The sequence below is a fragment of the Drosophila tropicalis genome, unplaced genomic scaffold, assembly GCF_018151085.1.
Source record: "Drosophila tropicalis isolate 14030-0801.00 unplaced genomic scaffold, ASM1815108v1 contig_694, whole genome shotgun sequence".
NCBI lineage: Eukaryota > Metazoa > Arthropoda > Insecta > Diptera > Drosophilidae > Drosophila > Drosophila tropicalis.
In genome coordinates, this window is record NW_027173176.1 from 1,758,722 (window position 1) to 1,778,479 (window position 19,758).

General features: G+C 36.8%; 2 protein-coding genes and 1 long non-coding RNA gene across 7 annotated transcripts in view; all 3 read right to left on the minus strand.

Moving 5' to 3' along the window:
• Positions 1-17: 17 nt before the first annotated feature.
• On the minus strand, positions 18-2,877 carry LOC137579143 (putative alpha-L-fucosidase). The gene is made up of 5 exons (XM_068292844.1): positions 2,649-2,877; positions 2,448-2,589; positions 1,286-1,392; positions 324-1,216; positions 18-259 (listed from the first exon to the last, which is right to left on the minus strand). The coding sequence occupies exons 1-5, from the start codon at positions 2,875-2,877 to the stop codon at positions 152-154; spliced, it is 1,479 nt and encodes a 492-aa protein (XP_068148945.1). The 3' UTR covers positions 18-151.
• A 633-nt stretch (positions 2,878-3,510) lies between these two features.
• Positions 3,511-3,901, minus strand: LOC137579005 (uncharacterized). Its single transcript, XR_011032778.1, has 2 exons — positions 3,804-3,901; positions 3,511-3,654 (listed from the first exon to the last, which is right to left on the minus strand). It is a non-coding gene; the product is annotated as an uncharacterized lncRNA (long non-coding RNA).
• Positions 3,902-3,989: 88 nt separating this feature from the next.
• Positions 3,990-19,758, minus strand: part of Mob2 (MOB kinase activator 2) — a 49,243-nt gene continuing 33,474 nt past the window's right edge. For 3 of the 5 annotated variants that reach the window (XM_068292363.1, XM_068292361.1, XM_068292359.1), the window contains 3 exons: positions 10,720-10,880; positions 8,797-8,893; positions 3,990-8,726 (listed from right to left, as the gene is read on the minus strand). In XM_068292363.1, coding sequence (XP_068148464.1) covers positions 7,541-8,726; positions 8,797-8,893; positions 10,720-10,880 — 1,444 coding nt within the window. In that variant the 3' untranslated portion in view covers positions 3,990-7,540. Of the gene's footprint in view, positions 8,727-8,796; positions 8,894-10,719; positions 10,881-11,069; positions 12,167-14,544; positions 14,687-14,919; positions 14,927-19,758 lie in introns of those variants that run through there. The other 2 variants (XM_068292362.1, XM_068292360.1) reach the window with 2 other exon arrangements.

Sequence of the window (19,758 nt, forward strand, 5' to 3'; positions counted from 1 at the left end):
CAAGTAAAAGTCTCATATAATTTAAAAAATCGTTAAAATCGGTTCATTTATTCTTGCTTTGTTAAAGATTTGATGGCTGCCAAAGATTTGATCCAACCAGCTAGGAAAATATTTTGAAAAATGAGTACATCCTTGCAAATTCAAATACTGCTTATGAGTTAATAGTTATTCTGAATGTCCAAGCATAGTCCAATCCACGTTTGTCTATACGGTTTTTGGGAGGAAATACAATATGTAGTTTATTATCCTGCGACGTCCACTGCAAAAAGAAGAATGCCAAATATCAGAAAATAGTTCAAGAATCTCACAAATATATTTCTTACCGTTATTTTGGTATCCTCCATGCCAAGCATAATTATTTGAGTGTTTGTTTTGTTTAAGAGTTGATCCTTGCCAACATAAAAACCGGTTAGAAGAATATTTCGAAAAGTGTATACATCCTTGCCTAGGGGATAAATGTCCAATTCATTGTCATCATATGGATAGTTGAGAACAAAGGCGTAGATGACAGTGGTCTTTGTGTCAGTCGAAGCCCGTTTCGTTGTATACCAAACATTCGGGGTTATGGAATCGTTTTGATAGATCCATGGAGTACTGCCGTAGATGCCCTCACCATTGATTTTCAACCAACGGCCCATATCACGTAACCGTTCCTCAAAGATCGGTAAGATGGTGCCATATTTGGTGGGTCCCACATTGATTAGGACATTACCATTACAACTCACAGTGCTGACAATTTCCTTGATAACATCCTTGGAACTCATAAAATCCGACAAGGTCACGTCGAACCTCTGACCCCAGCTGGTGCGATCCAAGGTGAATGCATTCTCCCATTTATGTGTCTGCAGGACGCCAGGATTGAAACGATCGGCACAATTGTAGAAGTCACCATGCTGACAAGCTGTACCAAAACCCCAACGATCGTTCGTAACCACCGTGTCCTTGACAGGACTATCATTATAGAGCCATGCAATGAATTCCTCGGATTTCCAATATTTGGCTGGTGCCTCCCAATCGCCATCAGACCAAATGACATCGGGTAAATATTGTTCAACCAAGTCCATTTGTTCGGGTCGAACTTTTTGATTTACATAATTTTGTTGCATTAACAAGTGTAGTTTATCATCGATCCACAAACGATTGAACCATTCAAAGAGTGAATAGTATAAACCAAATTTCAGGTCGCTAACTTCCCTCACAGCAGCAGATAGTTCCTCTGGAAATAAATGGAATGAAAAATGTTGGATAAGATTTCTTTTAAATTACTCTGTTCATGTGTACTTACTGATTATATCCCGTTTGGGTCCAACATCCATGGAATTCCAGCCAAAACTGTGTTTTGAAGGCCACAGGGTGTATCCATCATGATGTTTACTTGTCAAAACAACATATCTGAGAAAATGTATAAGATAGTTGATAGAGCTTATGATTCAACGGTGAATCCAAAAGGGATTAAATGGGCTTGAATTGGAATTTTGGGCATCAAGAATGACTGTGACATAGGCAGATCTCATCACATTCGATCAGAGTAGCCCATTATCTTGCATTGACATCATCTTTAGCTTCTTTAGGTTAATCGTAGGAATTGAATAAGGCTTATGGCCTCGTATTGCTCCATAGAACAAATATTTCTTTCCACCCATTCCATTGTATCTTCATTAGCGGCTGCCACGAACATTCGTCAGATGAACTGCGTTACGGGAGCCACTTCATTAAATGAGAGGCTTGCCACGCTTCTATAATCCTGGAAAATGGCGAAGAAATCTTCACGGAGATGGCAATAATCCTTCGGACAACCTGAAGATGAAACGATCAGCACAAATGGCCTGTTTTCCGGCAATATATCCATGTATGGTGGCCGCAGTCCATTTTCCTCTATTTCCAGCTCCGATTCGGATTCGACTTGTTGAGGTCTGGACTTAACCTCGCAGCCTCCCATACCGCAAGCCTCTATCATGGCTCCATCAGATGACGTGCTCGTAAAACTCTCCTCACTGGATTCGACAACATGTTTGTACCTATTTTCAATAGACGAAATTTTCAATTACATCTAATTCGGATTGTCTATCGCTATTTCGCTATTAGATTCAGAGGAAAGATCAATAATGGAAGAATCTGACACCTGGTTATCGACTAAAGAAACCGCAACATCCTCTGCCTATCAAGCCCACTAAATTGTTTCCGTTATTGTTTCCGGATTCCGCTAACGTAACACCTGATGCGGATATCTTCAACATTTCCGCTTAACATAGTCAGATCTGATCACATTCGATCAGAGTAGCCCATTATCTAGAATTAACATCATCTTTAGCTGATGCAACTATTCGATGACTGACATTCAATTTCAATCCTCGAAATTCCCAAAAGACCCCTCAAGTAGGGCACAACAGTCCCAATGTCCCAATGCCCAATGTTCTTCTTGTAGAGTTGTGAAGTGAAGACTGTACCTGGCTCCGCTATCTCTAAAAAGCAACGCCCATTGTGTGGCATTGAACAGCTCGGCTGTGAATTCCTCGGCGAATTGTTGATAAGTGAAATTTGGTTTATAATTACGTTGCATAAAACGTATATACTCTGGATTGTGTAGATCTATGATATGTAAATAAATGTAAATCCAAGGGAAATATTAAACGCTTGCCAATACTCACTCTGCCAATTGGTCCAAAACCATTCAGAACCAAAACTAGGCACTGAATAGACACCGTAGTGTATAAAGATGCCAACTTTTGCCTCCTCATACCAACGGGGCAAAGGTCTCTTATCCAGACTGGCCCAATTTGGTTCATATCGTGTACGTGGTGGACCAGGCACTTGACCTATACAAAAATCGGTGGATTCCACAAGAATCAGAAGTAGGCATATAGCTCCAAGAAGCATTATAAAGACTTCCGTTCCGTCGCAAGTTCAGTGTTCAACTAAATTGAGAGAGTTTGCTTCGACAACGACGACGACAACTAAGCATAAGATGCTTATCCGAAATGAAATGACATTTTATTAGTGGGAGGGTCGGCCTCTTCTCTCTCTTTCTCTCTTTTTCTCTGTTTATGTATGAGAAACTGGACAGTCTGGATAACCGAGAGAACTGTAAATAGGTTGATAAGCATACAATTATTTGCATTACGTTGCTCTGTGACAGGTTTGGCAAGCAAATAAAAAATTGACGCTATAAAAGTTATATATATTGCAAACCGTCTCTTTCTCCTTCACCCATTGTTCTCGATAGCCAGTCCTCTGGTTAAGGTAGTGAGTTTTTCGGTTCAAACATGTTGTCGAATCCAGTGAGGAGAGTTTTCCGAGCACGTCATCTGATGGAGCCATGATAGAGGCTTGCGGTATGGGAGGCTGCGAGGTTAAGTCCAGACCTCAACAAGTCGAATCCGAATCGGAGCTGGAAATGGAGGAAAATGGACTGCGGCCACCATACATGGATATATTGCCGGAAAACAGGCCATTTGTGCTGGTCGTTACTTCTTCAGGTTGTCCGAAGGATTATTGCCATCTCCTTGAAGATTTCTTCGTCCTACTCCAGATTTATAGAAGCGTGGCTAGCTTATCTTTTAATGCTCTCGTTGCTCCCGTCACCGAGTTTAACAGACGAGTGTTCCTTGCACCCTCTAATGAAGACTTCGGAACGGGTGGAGCGAAACATCTGTCCTATGGGATAGTATGAGGCGGAAACTTTCATTCAGTTCTTACGTTTAAACGCGGCTAGAGTTACATGGCCGAAAGTCGAATGCACCTTACGTACTCTGAAGCTCATCAAAGCCAAAAACTCTAATAATGCGACAGGCGAATTCACTTACCGGGAAATATTTTTTGTTTTTTTAATGTTTTTTATACTTTTTACTTAATTTTGTTTTATTTTTTTACTACATTTTACCGAAAGTTTTTTAATGTTTTTCACTCTAGATGTGACTTGCTACTGAAATGAATCCGAAAGGGTTTTGGGGTATTGAAAATTTAAATGACAGAAGAAACACAAGGCCTACTTTTATTTTCAATTGAACATAACAGTTTATTTTTCTTATTGATTTTTTTGTTTTTTGTTGTTTTTATGTTTCATAAAATGCTCTCATTTTTAATTTTTATTTTTTTGTTTTCTTTTTGTTGTTTTTATTTGTTTATTTATTAATATTATTATTACTTGTTGTGGTTTTTGTTTGCTGCATTTTGTCATTTCTACAATATATATTTTTGACCATCTGTTCGAGAGACTACTTATATAGTTTCTATATCCTTCACGATTTCCATTCCGCTGGTTTTCCTTTTGTTTCGCGATTAACAATTGAATTGTGTGTGTGTGTGTGTGTGTGTGGGTGGGTGTTGGTGTGTGTGTGTGTCGGTGTGTAGCTTAAGCCTGGACAGTTTTTATTTCTGCAGTTTTATTTATAATTTTTTTTACATTATTTTCGTCTTTTTGTGTTGAAGGATGGTGAAATTGCATTACTTATTTAATACACACGCATACACGCACATATAGTTTTACAGTTACTAAACATATACATATACATATCTCTAATAATGCTACAAGAGAGAAATTCTTTGGCTTTATCTCTGCCTCTGTCTCCATCTTCGTTTCCATGTGTCCGTCCGTGTGTGTGTGTGTGTGTGTGTGTGTGTCTCAGTTTGTTAAGTTTTAAAGTAAATTTGCTTCATTGCCATTTAGTTAATTAGTTTTACTTGCTGTTGTTCTTGTTGTTGTTGTTGCTACAATATCTATTAATTGAAAAGGCGGCAGGATACACAGATACAAAAATACAATATACATATACAAATACATATATATTTATTATGATTTAGCTGAATTTATTTTGGGCCAAAAGTATGCTACCCATGATAGTGCCCCAAAGAAATGACCAGACAAATAATTCTACTCACCTTTTTTTGGTTTTTGTTTTTCAATTTCAGCACATAAAAACTATTTGAAGCATCGGAAGTATATATAATATAACCATAAATAGAAGGATCATCTGGTGAGTTTTCTAAGTTTGAAGATTTCGAATTAATTTGCCAACTACTTTACTTAAGATGCAAATTTTGTCACTTTTCCTACGATTAAAAAAGGGGCGGGGCAATGTCCATCCAAAAGGATGTTTTCACTGTCAGGAATAGATATAGAAACTACTTGAAATCGATTGGCCATATAGGTTGCATATTTTTAAGATCTCAAAGTGGAAATGTTCACATTGTGTTGCATACTTTTAGGCATATTTTTACTTTTGTTTTCTTTTGAAAATTTTTCATTATCAAAGTACAAGTACAAGATAAGTGCTATTTTCCTTTAATTTAACAATTTGTATGTGTGTGTGTGTGTGTGTGTGTGTGTGAGTTTTTAGGGCATTTATGGTAGTCGGTGAGTGTTGAGTGCAGAAGCAAAAGTTTAAGGACAAAATAAATTGTCCGTCTTTATATTTCTTTGATGATTTTTGAGCAATCTTCTTAATACAGATCTGAATATATATATATATATATGAAGTGAATTGGTAAATTGAACTTTTTGAAGCAGGGATAAAAGTGTGAAACTTTTTTTTTTTTTCTTTTGTTTTTTGTGCCCTAACAAATTCGGTAGTTTAATATTTATTTTTTAAAAAGTGAAGAGAAGAGATTTTGTCTGATCGAAGAGTCAGTGAAAATGTTTAGCTAGCTGCTTGTGTGTTGTTCGATGATGTAAAGCGAAAACTTGAACAATTCATTAAATATATATAATCAATAGTATATAGTTTTTAGATTTTTGTCAACTTTTGTTTAGGTATTTGTTTTTGTGGATCTAGTGGAAATGGAAATGGTGTGTGGTTTGTAAAATTTAACTAAAAGTGTTTTGCAAGTTTCTTGTTTTTCTTTTATAGTTTTTCTGCTCTTTTGCTTTCTTTTTTTTTTTTTTTTTTGTATTACGCCTTTCAAGGCTATGCCTTTTTGTTTTTATATCATATATGTATATTTTATGTTCTCAATCTCACATAGATTTTATAGTCTAGCTTTTTTTTGTTTGTGGTTGTTGTTTTCTTTTGTGTTGTGAATGAAGCATAAGCGCCAAAAATTTTCTAAACACTATGCTTGCGGCTCAGCTCTTTTTTGTATATATGTATATACACACACAAATATATATATATATATATATACATACATATATATATATATAGGGTTATATATAAGTACACATCTAGATCAACGTGCTATACCAGCTTATGGAACTACAAAAAAAAAAAAAATACCCAATGACCTTTTGCGTCATTATTTTCCACATGCTTTTGCAACACTTCACCATTATCTCTCATTAGCCAACACTAAAAGTTAGTAAAAATTTACGATAGAAGAGTAGCAAATGTTTCATGAGAAATCTAAAAAGCAGACGACTTGTATTTTAATTCATTTTTAAATTAAAGGCATAAGCCTTTTAGAACAAGCACCTAAAGGAGAGCTCTATACAACTCATTACTAAACACTGGCTAGGATCCTCTGACCAAACCAATAAGAATCTAAATGCAAAGCATTTTCCTTCTGTTAAGCCCTAACTGAAATACAAGCCTATATAGATATATCTTTAACTGAATGATTGAAAATTTGCAGAAGAGTTGATTGGGCTGATTCTTTGACAATATCAACTTTCAGATGACGTTGGGCATTTCGGTATCATAAAACAAAGTCAAAAGCGAATCGATCGACTGCAACAAACTGCTGCGTAGTGTACTCGTGTATATGTACATATATACATTTATTTGTCCACCTTATGATGTTAAGCCGAGGGCTCAATTGATTTCTACATACGTACGTATATGGGCGATCGTTTGCATTAATTAAGGGTGTTCCAGAGAAAATGAATATCATATTTCTTTAAAAAATGTCACGAAACCGTGTAAAGGTATTATAATATAACTGAACGATCTCTATAAACCCCATTGACATTGGGTTTACCATTATCCGATGGCATTGCATATACATTACAGATTTAAAGGTTTATAAGGATATGCGTTTTGAGGAAAGGTGTAGGGATATCAACTCTCCTTAGACTAAGGGGAATGTCCTTCATTGATCCCTCGAAAAACGAAAAGGACTTTCGAATCTGAATTCATCGTGGGGCACCCTAATATACACATATATATACATATGCATGTATGTATATATTGAATTTGTTTGTTTTCTCTTCTGCACATTAAAATTACTTTGTTTGTGTGTGTTTTGGTTTTCTTTTTTGCTGTGTTGCATTTTGTGGTTCTTGTTGCTGTTGCTGTTGCTTGCTCTCTTTTTAGTGTTTCGTTTTTGTTTTTTGTTTTTTTGTTGTTTATTTTTACAATATTTTCAACTTTAGGATCATAGATGTAATAACATTAAATAACATTTTTGCGTAAAACTAGTATTTCTAATGTTCTTTTTTTTTTGTTTGTTTGTTTGTTGCTGCTGCTGCTGCTGCTACTATTGTTGTTGTTGTTGTTGTTGGTTGTTGGTGGTTGCCAGCTGATGTTGCTGCTACGGCGGCTGCTGCTGCTGCTGCTGCTATTTGCCATATATGGTATATATTCAATTTATATCTTAGCTGATCAGACTATGCCGACGGTGCTGAATTGGCGGCGGTTGTCGTTGATGCCGCAGAAACTGCTGGGCCCGCCCCCGCCCCCGCCGCATTGCATTGTATTAGACCACTGTGATGCTGCTGCTGCTGTTGCGCTGCTGTTGTTGAGGACGCTGCTGCCGCTTGCTGATGATGATGCCCACCGCCATGATGGTGATGATGATGATGATGGTGGTGATGATGGTGATGATGATTCAAATTATGATTATTGTTATTATTGTTGCTAAAGTTTAAATGTAATGCAGCAGCACCGCCGGTTAGCAGATTAGTGCCATTATTCATAACAGCAATAGACGATGCCCCACCGCCCATGCCGGTGACAGTTGCATCCGGTGCCGCCACCACCACCTGCTGAGGAACTGCCGAGGTGCAATAGCGTGTTGTATCACCAAATTCACCGCTTGTCAGATCGCCCAATATGCCGCCTAATAGGCCACTGCTGCCGGCTGGCTTACATGAGGCACCAGCCTCCGGTTGCGTGCAAATTGGTGGCGATGCCGAATCGCCATCGATCAGCGATGCTGAGGGTGTTGTGGTGTGGCTATTGTTGCTTTGTGAATTGACATGAGGCATTGCCTCGGATGAGGAGGTGCTGTTGGTGCTGCCGCCGTTGCTGCTGCTGTTGTTGTGTGGCTGCTGTTGATCGCAAGTTGCATTGCTAGTATTTTCATGCGGCAACAGTCCACCAGCATCTTGTTGATGTTGTTGTTGCTGTTGCTGCTGATGTTGATGATGGGATTGCTGCTGTTGATGATTGGATTGCTGCTGCTGCTGTCCACCACTGTTGCTGCTGCTATCATCGGTTAGACGCAATGCCACCTCCAAATCACGCAACACATCGGTCTCCTTCTCATCGATCAAATTGAAACGCCTATGCAAGGCGGTTACATGCGCAAATGTCAAATTTAAATGGGTGTGCAAGCCGAGCAACGCTATTTCTCTGAAATGCGCCGCATACAGATGCGCTATCACATGAAATTGCAAGCGTAAAATCTTTCGCGCGATCGACTCAAACGAGCCGGGAAACTCGTTTGCGTATTTGGTTGGGAATATCGATTCATCGCTGACCGTCTTTTGTGTAAAAGTCATCACATAATCGATATACTGAGGTGCCGCCACACGTGTCTTCTTGCCCTTCTCGTCGAACCATAAGTACGTTCTGTAAAAAAAAAACAAACACAATCAATATTTATATCTCCATTAAGGTAAATTCATTCGTCTTCACTCACCTGTTGCCAGGTCCAGTCATATCTGTGCAACCGGATTGTGTACAAAATTCACTAATAGTTCCATAAACCAAATTCACATGCTCGAATAGAGCCAGGGCTGCAAATAGATAATGAAAATATATACACAAGTTAATTTAAGAGATCTCAGAATTCAATCTAAGGAAGTCTATAATGCCTTTGCATGGAGGATTGAGCCTTCTTCAAAGTTTACTCTCCTCGCAAAATACTTTTGGAGGATTGGAATGGAGTTACGAGTTAAGCCCATGAGATAATCAAAATAAACCGCAACAGCAGGTGGGCCTTGAACATATGTTCGCTTTTTGCAGTCGATGAGTGATAAGCTTAGTTCATCATAATCATCATTGCTGTCATCGTCGTCGTCGTCACTGTCGTGTTCTCGTTCTTCTTGAGAAGAGGTCAATGCCAACTCAATATTTGCACAAATGGTTTAAGCAAATTACGTCAGCAAAAGCAACAGAAATTGCATTAAACACACACACACAGATACGAAAGAGATAGAGATTGTCAGTTTTGTTGTATGAACTCATTCTCGTTTGCTCGTTTTTTTTTCTTGGTAGATGGAGGGGACGCGATTGGATAATTTTGGGTGGGTCTTGACCTTGAACAGATCGATGCAGTGAAAACGTGTGCATCATCATTTTCATCTTCATCATGAGTATTATAATCATCATCACCCTCACGGCAGAAGCAGAAGCTACTAATTTGCTGATAGATTTGCCAATTATTTGCCTCATTAAAGTCAACAAAAAGTCAAAGCTGTGCCTTATGAAATATATACGTATATATACATATCTAGTGATTGTTTTACAAGATGATGTAATTTTCTTAAAATTGCTTTTGATTCTGATTCAGATGATGATGACAATGGTGATGTAAGCATCTCTCTCCTCTCTCTCTCTCTCTCTTTCTCTCTGTGTAAGTGTAAGGAGAAAAGTTCGAATGGGTTTAGCAGTCATGTATCTAATTAATTCACGTTGACAGAGATTGACAAATTGGCAAACAATTGCATACTGTTAGGGGCACGAACAAACAAGGTGTTTAATTACATTAAGCTAGTTAGGTATTATTAAAATGACTCAGAATGGATGTGCCTGTGCGATATCCAATTACAAAACGTGTTTCTTTCTGACATTAAAGACTTTACTTTTTGATTTATTCAGTCCCATGATTCGAGAGCTTACTTAGGATTCAAATTAGAGGGGGTCAGTTTTGATTGAATTCATCGAACAAAAAGTTACCAGACATTTGTGATTTACTCTTTTCTTCGCCTCAAGGATCTGCCATTGAAAATAGATTAAAATTCGAAAATTCAAAAAAGAAAAGAAGGATTTTAATCCTTCAATTTGATTTCTAGATATATCTAACGAGAATATATATAAATACTCTTCAATATTTAGTATAATTCTGAATGAGTGTGTCTGGAAGAGATAGCGAAAACGCAATGTAAAGTGACAAAACATTAACACCTGCTGTCCCATTGATAAGTGTCTCAATCGTATATACCGAGATACTGATTTATATATATGTATATGTATAAGCATATACACATACATATATCTGCTCGAATATGTTTATTTCTGTATTTGAGATAATCCTAATTTATATGCAAATCAACCTGAATACCTAAAATCTTTTCAGAAAACATGTCTTAAGGGGATGGATCACCTATGTGAGCTTATCACAAATTCTTTTCAAATGTCTACAAATTTAGACTGATTTCTCTATAGTTAGAGACTACGTATTATCTAGTATGTACATATGTACATATATACCAATTAAATCACATATAAATCACACGATAAAGTATGAAAAAATCACGTGAAAATCAACTTTTGATAATAAGAATGGGGTGGGGGCGGAAGGGAGAGGCGGGGTTAAGTGGGTTGTTTTGCATATACTTACTATGTGATGCTAGCCACTCATTGTAATCCAAACCAGCTGGAAGATCCACTAGGGCTTTGAGATCAGCTTCAGGTAATTTACGTTCTAGAACGCTTTCCTCCAAATATAATTTGGTATCTGTTGAACTTTGATCGCCATCCCTTTCCTTGCGACGGGCTTTGCTGTAAGTATACAAAAAAAAAAACAAAAAATTAACAAAACTTTAATAAGTAAAACAAGTTACAAGTTTTTTCTCAAGAATATATATTGTATATATTTATGGACATATGTATGTATTTCATTTGTGTCAGTTCTCAGAGAATTGTCAATTGTTCTTTATTTTTGTTTTAACATTAGGTAGTAAATCTCACCCAGCTACACAGAGAAAACTATCAACCGAATCCTGTGCATAACGATAAAGGGTGCCAATGGTTTCACCAATTTTAGCGGGTATCGTTGTCACTTGCCACATAAAACGCGCCGTTTTCAATATACATTTAATCACATAAGATGACGATGGTGAATTTGGATTTGAAGTTTCGGTTTCGGTTACGTTTGTTCTTAATGTGGGCGATGATTTACCACTTGATGTTGTTGTTGCTGTTGTTGCTGTTGTTAACGAAGACGATGCGGATATCGATGAGGCAGAGGAAAGGGAACAAATCGAATTGGTATTGGATAATTTTTGTTTAACTATTATTTGTTGCTTATTTAGTTTTTTATTTGGTTCTAGATCATCAGACTTGAATGTCACTGCTATTGGCACCTTGGAGCTTGGAGTTATTCTCATTATTTTTTGTTGGAAACTCTCCTCTTTCTTAAACTTTGTTGTTGCTTTTTGTTTTTTTTTTTTTTATATACTTTTTTTGTTGTTTTTTTTTGGTATATATGTATATATTTTTCTTTTTTTGGTGTTCTTTCTTTTTATGTTATTTTGGTCATTTTGGTTGCCTGTGAAAACCGTAGCCAAACAGAGGCAAAGCCCAAATGAATCGTTTTTGTAAAAACGTTATCGCTATGTTGCTGCTGTTCGGTCGTATGTTCCCTCTCTCTTTCTCTCTCTACCTCTTCCTCGGCCAGTTTGTGTGTGTTGTCTCTGTCCCACTCTCTCAACGGTAGCCCCGTAATCAGTCCAGGGAAATAAATATGTGTGTGATTGTGCGTGTGTGTGTGTGTGTGTGTGTGGGGGGTCGTCGATTAAACTCAGTAACTTAACTCACTCAAACAAAAAAAAAATGCTACACGGAGGTCGGCGGGAGTATTACCTCTAAATGATAGGCGCCCCACAGCGGGCGGTAGTGGCGGCAACATTATTTGCTACGATCGGTATTAACCCAAAAACAACAAAAACAAAAGACAAAGAACCTACGTTGTGTGTGTGTGTGTTTAGTCACTTGTAAAGCTTAACTGGGATATCTCTAGAGATACTAATTTTAAAATATTTACCAGTTCTGTCTAGTTGACCTACTAAGAGCTCTACACTTTTAGGTGACAAAATATTAATGCCAAACTTTTGCATGGCTTGCTATGATCTTCTTCTGAACATTCAAATGTCTAGACTCTAGAGATTTTATCTGTATATCGATAAATATTGAAACACATTATCCATACTTTGTCTCGTTTAAGCCACATTCGATTCAAAACTGATGCTATCGATGGGCGATTTGAAAAAGTTTCTCTTGCCGATAAAGAATAACAAAATTTCCTAGATCTATGTACATCCTGCAATGGATTCTCCAGGAAGTGAGTTGAGAAACATCCTTTCCTTTTCGATTTCCTCTTAAATGAAAAATTAATTAACAAACGAAATCGAAATTCTTTTAATTTTATGTAGTTAAATGGTATTTTTAGCGACAATTTCGAGATAAATTTTAAAATAAATCTCTTGGTGGAGATTTTTAGAAAGGGCTGCTGATAAATTGGACTATAGCACTTGGTTTTCAGCTGGAAGTGTTCTTAAATGTGCCCAAAGTAAAGCATTTAGTTGTGCCTTTTGTTTCCGTTTTCAAGGCATTATCAAGACTGCGGATTTTGTTTTCAAATTCGCCTAAATTTATCAGAATTAAAAATTATATTTAAGTTTAAAAACTTTCAAGTTTTTTAATGTTTCCTGCACCCTAACCCAAAGATGATGAATTGCTTTTGGAAATTCGAAATTCTTGTAAAGTTCTTCAGGAAATCCAAGCAACCATTTGTATTTGTTGTAGTGAACACGCATGGAAACTATTTACCTCTCTTGTGCTCTTATCACAACGCAAAATCAACAATTGTTGGTGTTGGTTTTTGTTTTTTTTTTTTTTTATCCAGAAATAAAACCAAATAAAAATAATGCGTAGCACATGAATGCCATGAATGTTATTCGTATCGTCGTATTATATTTGTCGAAATCTCTAAACTTTGTTTATCATGCTACTGCTCCGGTTGTTGTTGTTGTTGTTGTGGCTGCTGCTTAGCGCCAAAAGTCATGGCTGCGATTTTCCGCCACCCTTTTCAGCCCCCGCCCTAACAATTGTAATTGTTGCCCTAGAGTCGAGTCGAGTTAAGTTTTTGAGTCCATGGCAGACTCTTTTTCTCTACTCTACGACAGGCAACGAAGCGTATTGACCAAAAAACAAAACAAAAATTTAAGCGATAAAATAATCTACATACATTATACGATATATATACATATGTATGTATATATATATTTGGATATTTGTTTGTAGCACACATTTATCTCAGACTTTTTACAAATTTGTGCGAGGTCGCCGAGGCGTGGCATGGCGTAAACGCAATCGACTTTTCAGTTCACTGCCCCACACCTACACCTAACATTTTTACCCAACCCCAAACCCCCAACCTCCAGCCCCTCCCCCAGCTCGTTATACTCAATAAGCCCAACCTTTTGAGGTGATAATGAAAATTTTCGGTTGGCCCGCATCTCAAAACTAAACTAAATGGAAACAGTAACAAAATTTTAAATATGCATGGAATCGAGCAAAACGCAAGGTGACCCGCCACCCTCTGTCAGGTTTCGGTCCTTGATGGGTCCAAGGACTCGAGAACCCCTCGAAGTGAAACATTTCAATTTCATTTTCAATTTCAATTTGTTGCACGTAATTTACTTGTCATTATTGTTGAAAAGGTGGTGCTTGAGTTTTTTTTTTTTTGCTTTTTGTTTTTTCTTGATGATGGCCTGAAAAGATTTCGCTAGAATCAAGGCAAGGCACTACAAAATGGGCCATAATGTTGGGTTTCAAGCATGCCCTTAATAACCAAGTGGAAGAAACTTTCAGATTTTCCATCCTTGGAGGAATGCATTCTCAGTTTATCGATAACAGCCCTAGAAATGCAGCGAAATTGTTATCGATAGAGCAAAGATCACATTAAAACGAACCCACAAATTTTTAAAGAACTTAATCAACTTTCAAGGTAATAATGACAATAACCCCAGACACACACACACACACACACACACAGAGACAAGCATTTAATGTCAAAGTAAAAATGTTGCAATTAAAACTGTTTGCAATAAAAGCGACAAAAAAAACACATTAAAATAGAAAATAAAAATTTCATGTTAATTATTTAAAGCATTTCGTGTGCAATGATCAATAAAAATCGAAAAGCATTTAGTCATTATTACTCTGGACATCAAGTTTTAGGTAATATTTTTAAAAATTTCCATTTAGAAGTATTTAGAATTATGAATTCTTGAATTTTTCTCAATGTTAGGGATATTCTTTTAACAGAATTTCTATTTATTTTCAAAGGATTTCGAAATTTATTTCAAACTTTTGCTATATTTATTTAGTTATATTATATTAACTAGAGAACCAATCAATATAAGTTTTAATTTATACTCACTTGAAATAACTCAATTTTATTTTAAGGAAATTGTAGGTAAATTCTAACTTTAAATATTCTGTTTTTTTTCTCTCTCTTTTTGTTTTAATAACTTTAAGCATATTAACAAAATGATGCAATCGAATGGCTAATGCCTTTCTCACTATTCAATATTGACATTAATAAATCAATCGCAAAAAACACATGAAAAAAAAGAATGAAAGGAAAGGAAAGAAAAAGGAAGAACTTTTTTTGTTTATTGTTTTTGGTTACCGCAGAAATAATAATAAGTGTGTCATTTGTCTTGTTATTGGGGTAAACAAACAAAATAACAAACCAACAAAAATAATAAAAAAATAAAATAAAAAAAATGTCCACCAATTTGACGTGTTATACCGGCGATAAGAGGTAGAATGAAGAAGAACAAGCAGACAGAAGCAAAACGTTTTAATAAGAATTTCACAAGAACATTCAATGAACAAACATACACAACAAGCAGACATGCGGGTCACCATGACGGGGGGTGGGTGGTGGGTTAAAGGGGTTTAAACGAGGGGGCACACAATTTTATTTCGTTTATGTTGTTGTTGTTTGCGCTGTTAATCATAAAAACCTCGTTTCGATGTGTCGGCATAGAAGTCCGCAAATATATTGGCACGTTAAATTTTTTTATATCGCATTATATGTACATATATATATATATATATTTAGTTTTTTTTTTTTTGTTTCTTGTTTTTGACGTCGCTGCGGCAACACGAGGCAAACTGAATAAATGCTAAAACTAAAATGCGAAACGAGCACCGATAAATAAAAATTTGAACACATCATTTCCGGATACCGGGGGGCCTACCTACCTAACTACCTATTGGCCGGCCCACCTATAGATATCCACCAACCCACTAAACCAGGGGTGGACTCTTGGGAGGGTGGATAAAACATGCACACCCACATATACATATATAAATATAAATAATAGTTAAAATAGAGAATAGTGAGAAAAATAGCAGCAGCGACTTTCATGTGGGCAAATGCTTTTTGACCTTGCAAACAAAAACAAAAAGCAAAAGAATTCTGCACTTGAAATTTATTTAAAAGAAAGCAACCCACACCGAAAGCCCTATACCCTAATTAAATTGGGGAAAACTAAAAGATATAAATACGAAAATCATTTTTAGACCACTACAAATTGTTGCCATGTCCTGAAAGATTTTCTTGCCAAAATTTGAATAAATAAGATTGAATAATAATAATCTTAAAGTTTGCAAAGATTTAAGAGCAGAATCAGGAATATATAGTATGTAAAATGACATCAATATATATCCTAAAATGGTCAATGTACCCAAACCCCAAAAAAAACGGAGATTATTTCATGAGTTCGAGGGCAAGAGGAAGAGGCTAAGAACTTAACCTCCTCCTCCCAGCAGGTAGGCAGGCAGCCAGTCAATCCATCATAGACCTAACCCAAGCAGAACCTGTCTCAATATTATATATATTATCAAGTAAATGAAATATACAAACACACACACACAGAGACCAAAAAAAAAAAGGAAAGAAAAAAACATATGTGGCTAGGGTTTTTAATGGAGGGTAACTGGAATGGTTGGTTGGGGCCATTTGCCATTTGCTGCACAACACACACACACACACACACACACATACAATCAAATATTTAGGCATATGCACTAGCTCACACACACACACACACACACACCGCCAACACCCCCTTCTAGCAAACCAAAAAAATAAAAAAAAAATTTTGGGGCCTGACCATGAGCACATATGTCGCGACCTATATAACCATCAGCAGCTCCAAACCACTTCACCGTTCCGCCCTTCGCCCATTTACCCCCTCCCGCAGCCCCATTCAATTGCCACCGCTCCATTTATCGCATACGATAAGTGCTACTGCTCTTTCCATTTACACGAGAAGCAAAATAAATACAACAAAAGCCCAAAAAAAAACCAAAATTCCCAATGGGCCGCCAGCCACGAGCCAGCTCCATGAAATTGATCTATCAATTAAAAAGCTTTTTCTATTACCACACACACACAGACACACACACACACACACTAGATAAATGCAGGAGTATGTAGATATGGAAAATCTACCTATATAAGTACATATGAACTGTAAGTATATCATCGAGACACTCGAACTCGAGTCGTGAGATATGGTTCGTTGATGGAATTGGTATTAGCAAATCGATCGATTAAATGAATAAAACTTACATATACATCCACATGTATGTATGTATGTATGTAAGTGTGTATGTAATGTCGGTGAAGCTATTAATTAAGCAAAATTAACTAAAGTACATTTGGTCATTAGTCTAACAAAAAGAGTCAAACCAATTGGTTATCGATTATTCTACATTGATTAATCGCAAAAATCGAAGACTTTCTAGAGATCGTTTATAAAAACGTGTATACTTTTAAGGCCCTTTTGTAGAAAGTCTCTGTTACTATTTATTTAGTACTATTCTTGCATTTTTTGCTTTGGGTATCTACATTTTAGCAGCATATGGTAAAATTGCCCAATGATATGGTTTTATTTCGGTTGTTTGTATTGCCATGAGGGCAATGGCAAAGGCAAAGGCAATTTCGAGTTGGTGTTTATGTTTAGCAATTATGACATTCATTCTAGGATGATGATAATGATGATGAAATCATGAAATAAATGGCCAGATATGTCTGTCTGTTTGTATATGTGTGTTTGACTAACACACAGGCAGTTGATTACAACAACATACTACATACTAAATTGTATATTTGTATGTAGATGTAGATGTAAATATATACATATGTATATATATTAGTATTACCAAATATCTAGAAACAAAGGCGCACCACGACAAAGACAACAATAGACAATGACAATGGGCAATGGGTAGAGTTAGTAAATGGAGGCCGAGTTGTCAGACGGGGACCGGTTTGGGGATGGGAATGGGTTCTGCCTTCTGCCTTCTCTATCGTAACTGTCATTATCTATCTGAAGATAGAGTGCGTTTTGCTAGATGGGTGGGTGGTTGGGTTGGGTTGGGTTGAGTTCAGATGAGTATGAGAGGAGAATAACAGCGTCTTGTTATTTGTTGACAATGTTGAGTAAGTAACTGCGTATACTTCATATATGTATGTATGTATGTATGTGTTTAGGTGTTGAAATGACTCTACAGATATTACATAGTAAAAAGGCACAGTCATAAAAACGGAGAGAGGGACTGTGAGTGTGAGTGAGTAAGGCACTATATACATATGTATGTACATAGAATGCAGTCAACACTCACTTACACACACACACACTCATACAGTATGATTACAATTCAAAAAAAAAGATAAGATATAGAGAAGCACAGGGCAGTCGAATGAATTGGCCAATATTTCTTTTTTTCCATCGTTCTATTTTTTTTATTATTATTATTATTATTAGTATTTTTTCTTCTTCTTGGGATTAGAGACCGCCCTTTTGACTTCGCCTAGCCCTCCGTTCCTTACATACATACATTTCCAATCATGCCAATGATGATGACGATGATGTAATAGATCTGGAGGCTATAAATATGCGCTTGTAGCTCATTTGGTGGTTTGGTGGTTGGCTCCTATCTATGTATGTATGTATAATGTGGCACAACCCAACAACAACAACAACAACAAAAGGGCCAAGTCAGCATTAAAAAACGTGACAGAATAATGGCATTACATATACTTATGTAGGTATCCAGAAGTTACATCAAGTTAAAAAAAAAAAAACATACATTGTATATGTATACGTGGGGAAACTTGAAAAACTTAAAATGAGAATGTATGAAAATGAAATCCAATACCAAAAATTATGAGCAGTCTTTTGCAAGGTCTTGATATAAGCCAGTTTTTTTTTCGAATTGAAAGTGCAAAAGGTTAAATTGAGCAAAAGTGTTGACCTCTCATCTACCCTTTTTGTTGGGCACATTTTGCTTTCCTTGGCATTTGATTTATTCCCATTCCCATTTGTTTTCAAATAATAATAACAATAATTATAATAAGCAAAAAGTAAAAGTTGAACAAACGTAACGGTAGAGCGTAAAAGCAACAACAACAGAGCACGTACATTTATGGATTGATTGCGTTATTCTGTGCTCTATACCTCCAACTCATATAGACAACATATAGATGTCGGTGTGTGTGTGTGTGAGTGTGCATAAATTATCATGGCAAATCAAACGATTGCAAGTTTAATTAATGACAATTAGGTAGAGACGGAGAACAGCAGCAACAAAGGGGCTTTCAGGGGGCGAGGAGGAGGTTAGAAGAGTTTAAGGCAAAATGAACAAGTACAAAAATCATCCGTCAAGTACAAAGATCGTGCACTCATTTGATCGATGTCAATTTAAGTGGAGAGTAAGAGACAGTGTGTTAATGTGCATATGTGTGTGTGTTTGTGTGTGCCTAAAGTCATTGTCAGTAATACCATGGGTTAATCTTATCAATAGCAATAATAAATTTGCGCACTTTTCCAATGAAAACTATGACCAACCAACAAACTCTGCCCTTCTTCCCCCACACAGGAATCACATCGAAAAGGCTTTATAAGTGTGTGTGTGTGTGTGTGTCTGGCGACCTCATTATCAATCAATAAATTATGGTTAAACGGTACATATGTACCCCCACACATTTCAGTACTCCTGTCCTACCCCCCTTGTCGTCATCATTACGATCATCATCATCATCGCTTTTTTGTAAATATTTTAAAGCACTCTTTGCGGCGCATAGGGAAGTGTAGGTACAACTCTTTAATTTGCCTGATTGAGACATCACTTGGCTCTGTCTCTCTCACCCACTAGTTTTAAGTACAGTCAATCAATCAATCACAAGTATAACCGTTAGTCTCTTTTTTTTTTGTTTCCTTAACACTTTTGAAGTAGACAAATTGGCGTCATCTTAACGACTGATGAAGAGGGAGGGGTGGGAAAGAGGAAAAGAGATAGCGAAACATATGTATGACAAACATTTTAGATTTTGGTTTAAGTTTTGCGTTTTGTTTTTTTTTTTTTTTTTTGAAGGTTGAGAGCTGATGATTTTGCTGCTGCTGCTGCTGCTAGCAAACGGTGATCTTGCAGCTGCTGCGCTGCTTTGAGCTCTCACAGACAGTCAGCATCAGCCGGTTGAACGCGTTTTTCAAGTCCATTTTAAGTGTCGATTCGGTGGGTGGGTGGAGGGGACGCGATTGTGGTGGGATGGGGAAGGGGGACGTTGACGAAG

Bases quoted from the DNA above. Each gene is read 5' to 3' on its own strand.
- LOC137579143 (XM_068292844.1), bottom strand. From the start codon at position 2,877: ATGCTTCTTGGAGCTATATGCCTACTTCTGATTCTTGTGGAATCCACC. The intron at 2,590-2,648 runs GTGAGTATTGGC...TACATATCATAG, and splicing joins GTTTTGGACCAATTGGCAGA to ATCTACACAATCCAGAGTAT. The intron at 260-323 runs GTAAGAAATATA...TTCTTTTTGCAG, and splicing joins TGGAGGATACCAAAATAACG to TGGACGTCGCAGGATAATAA.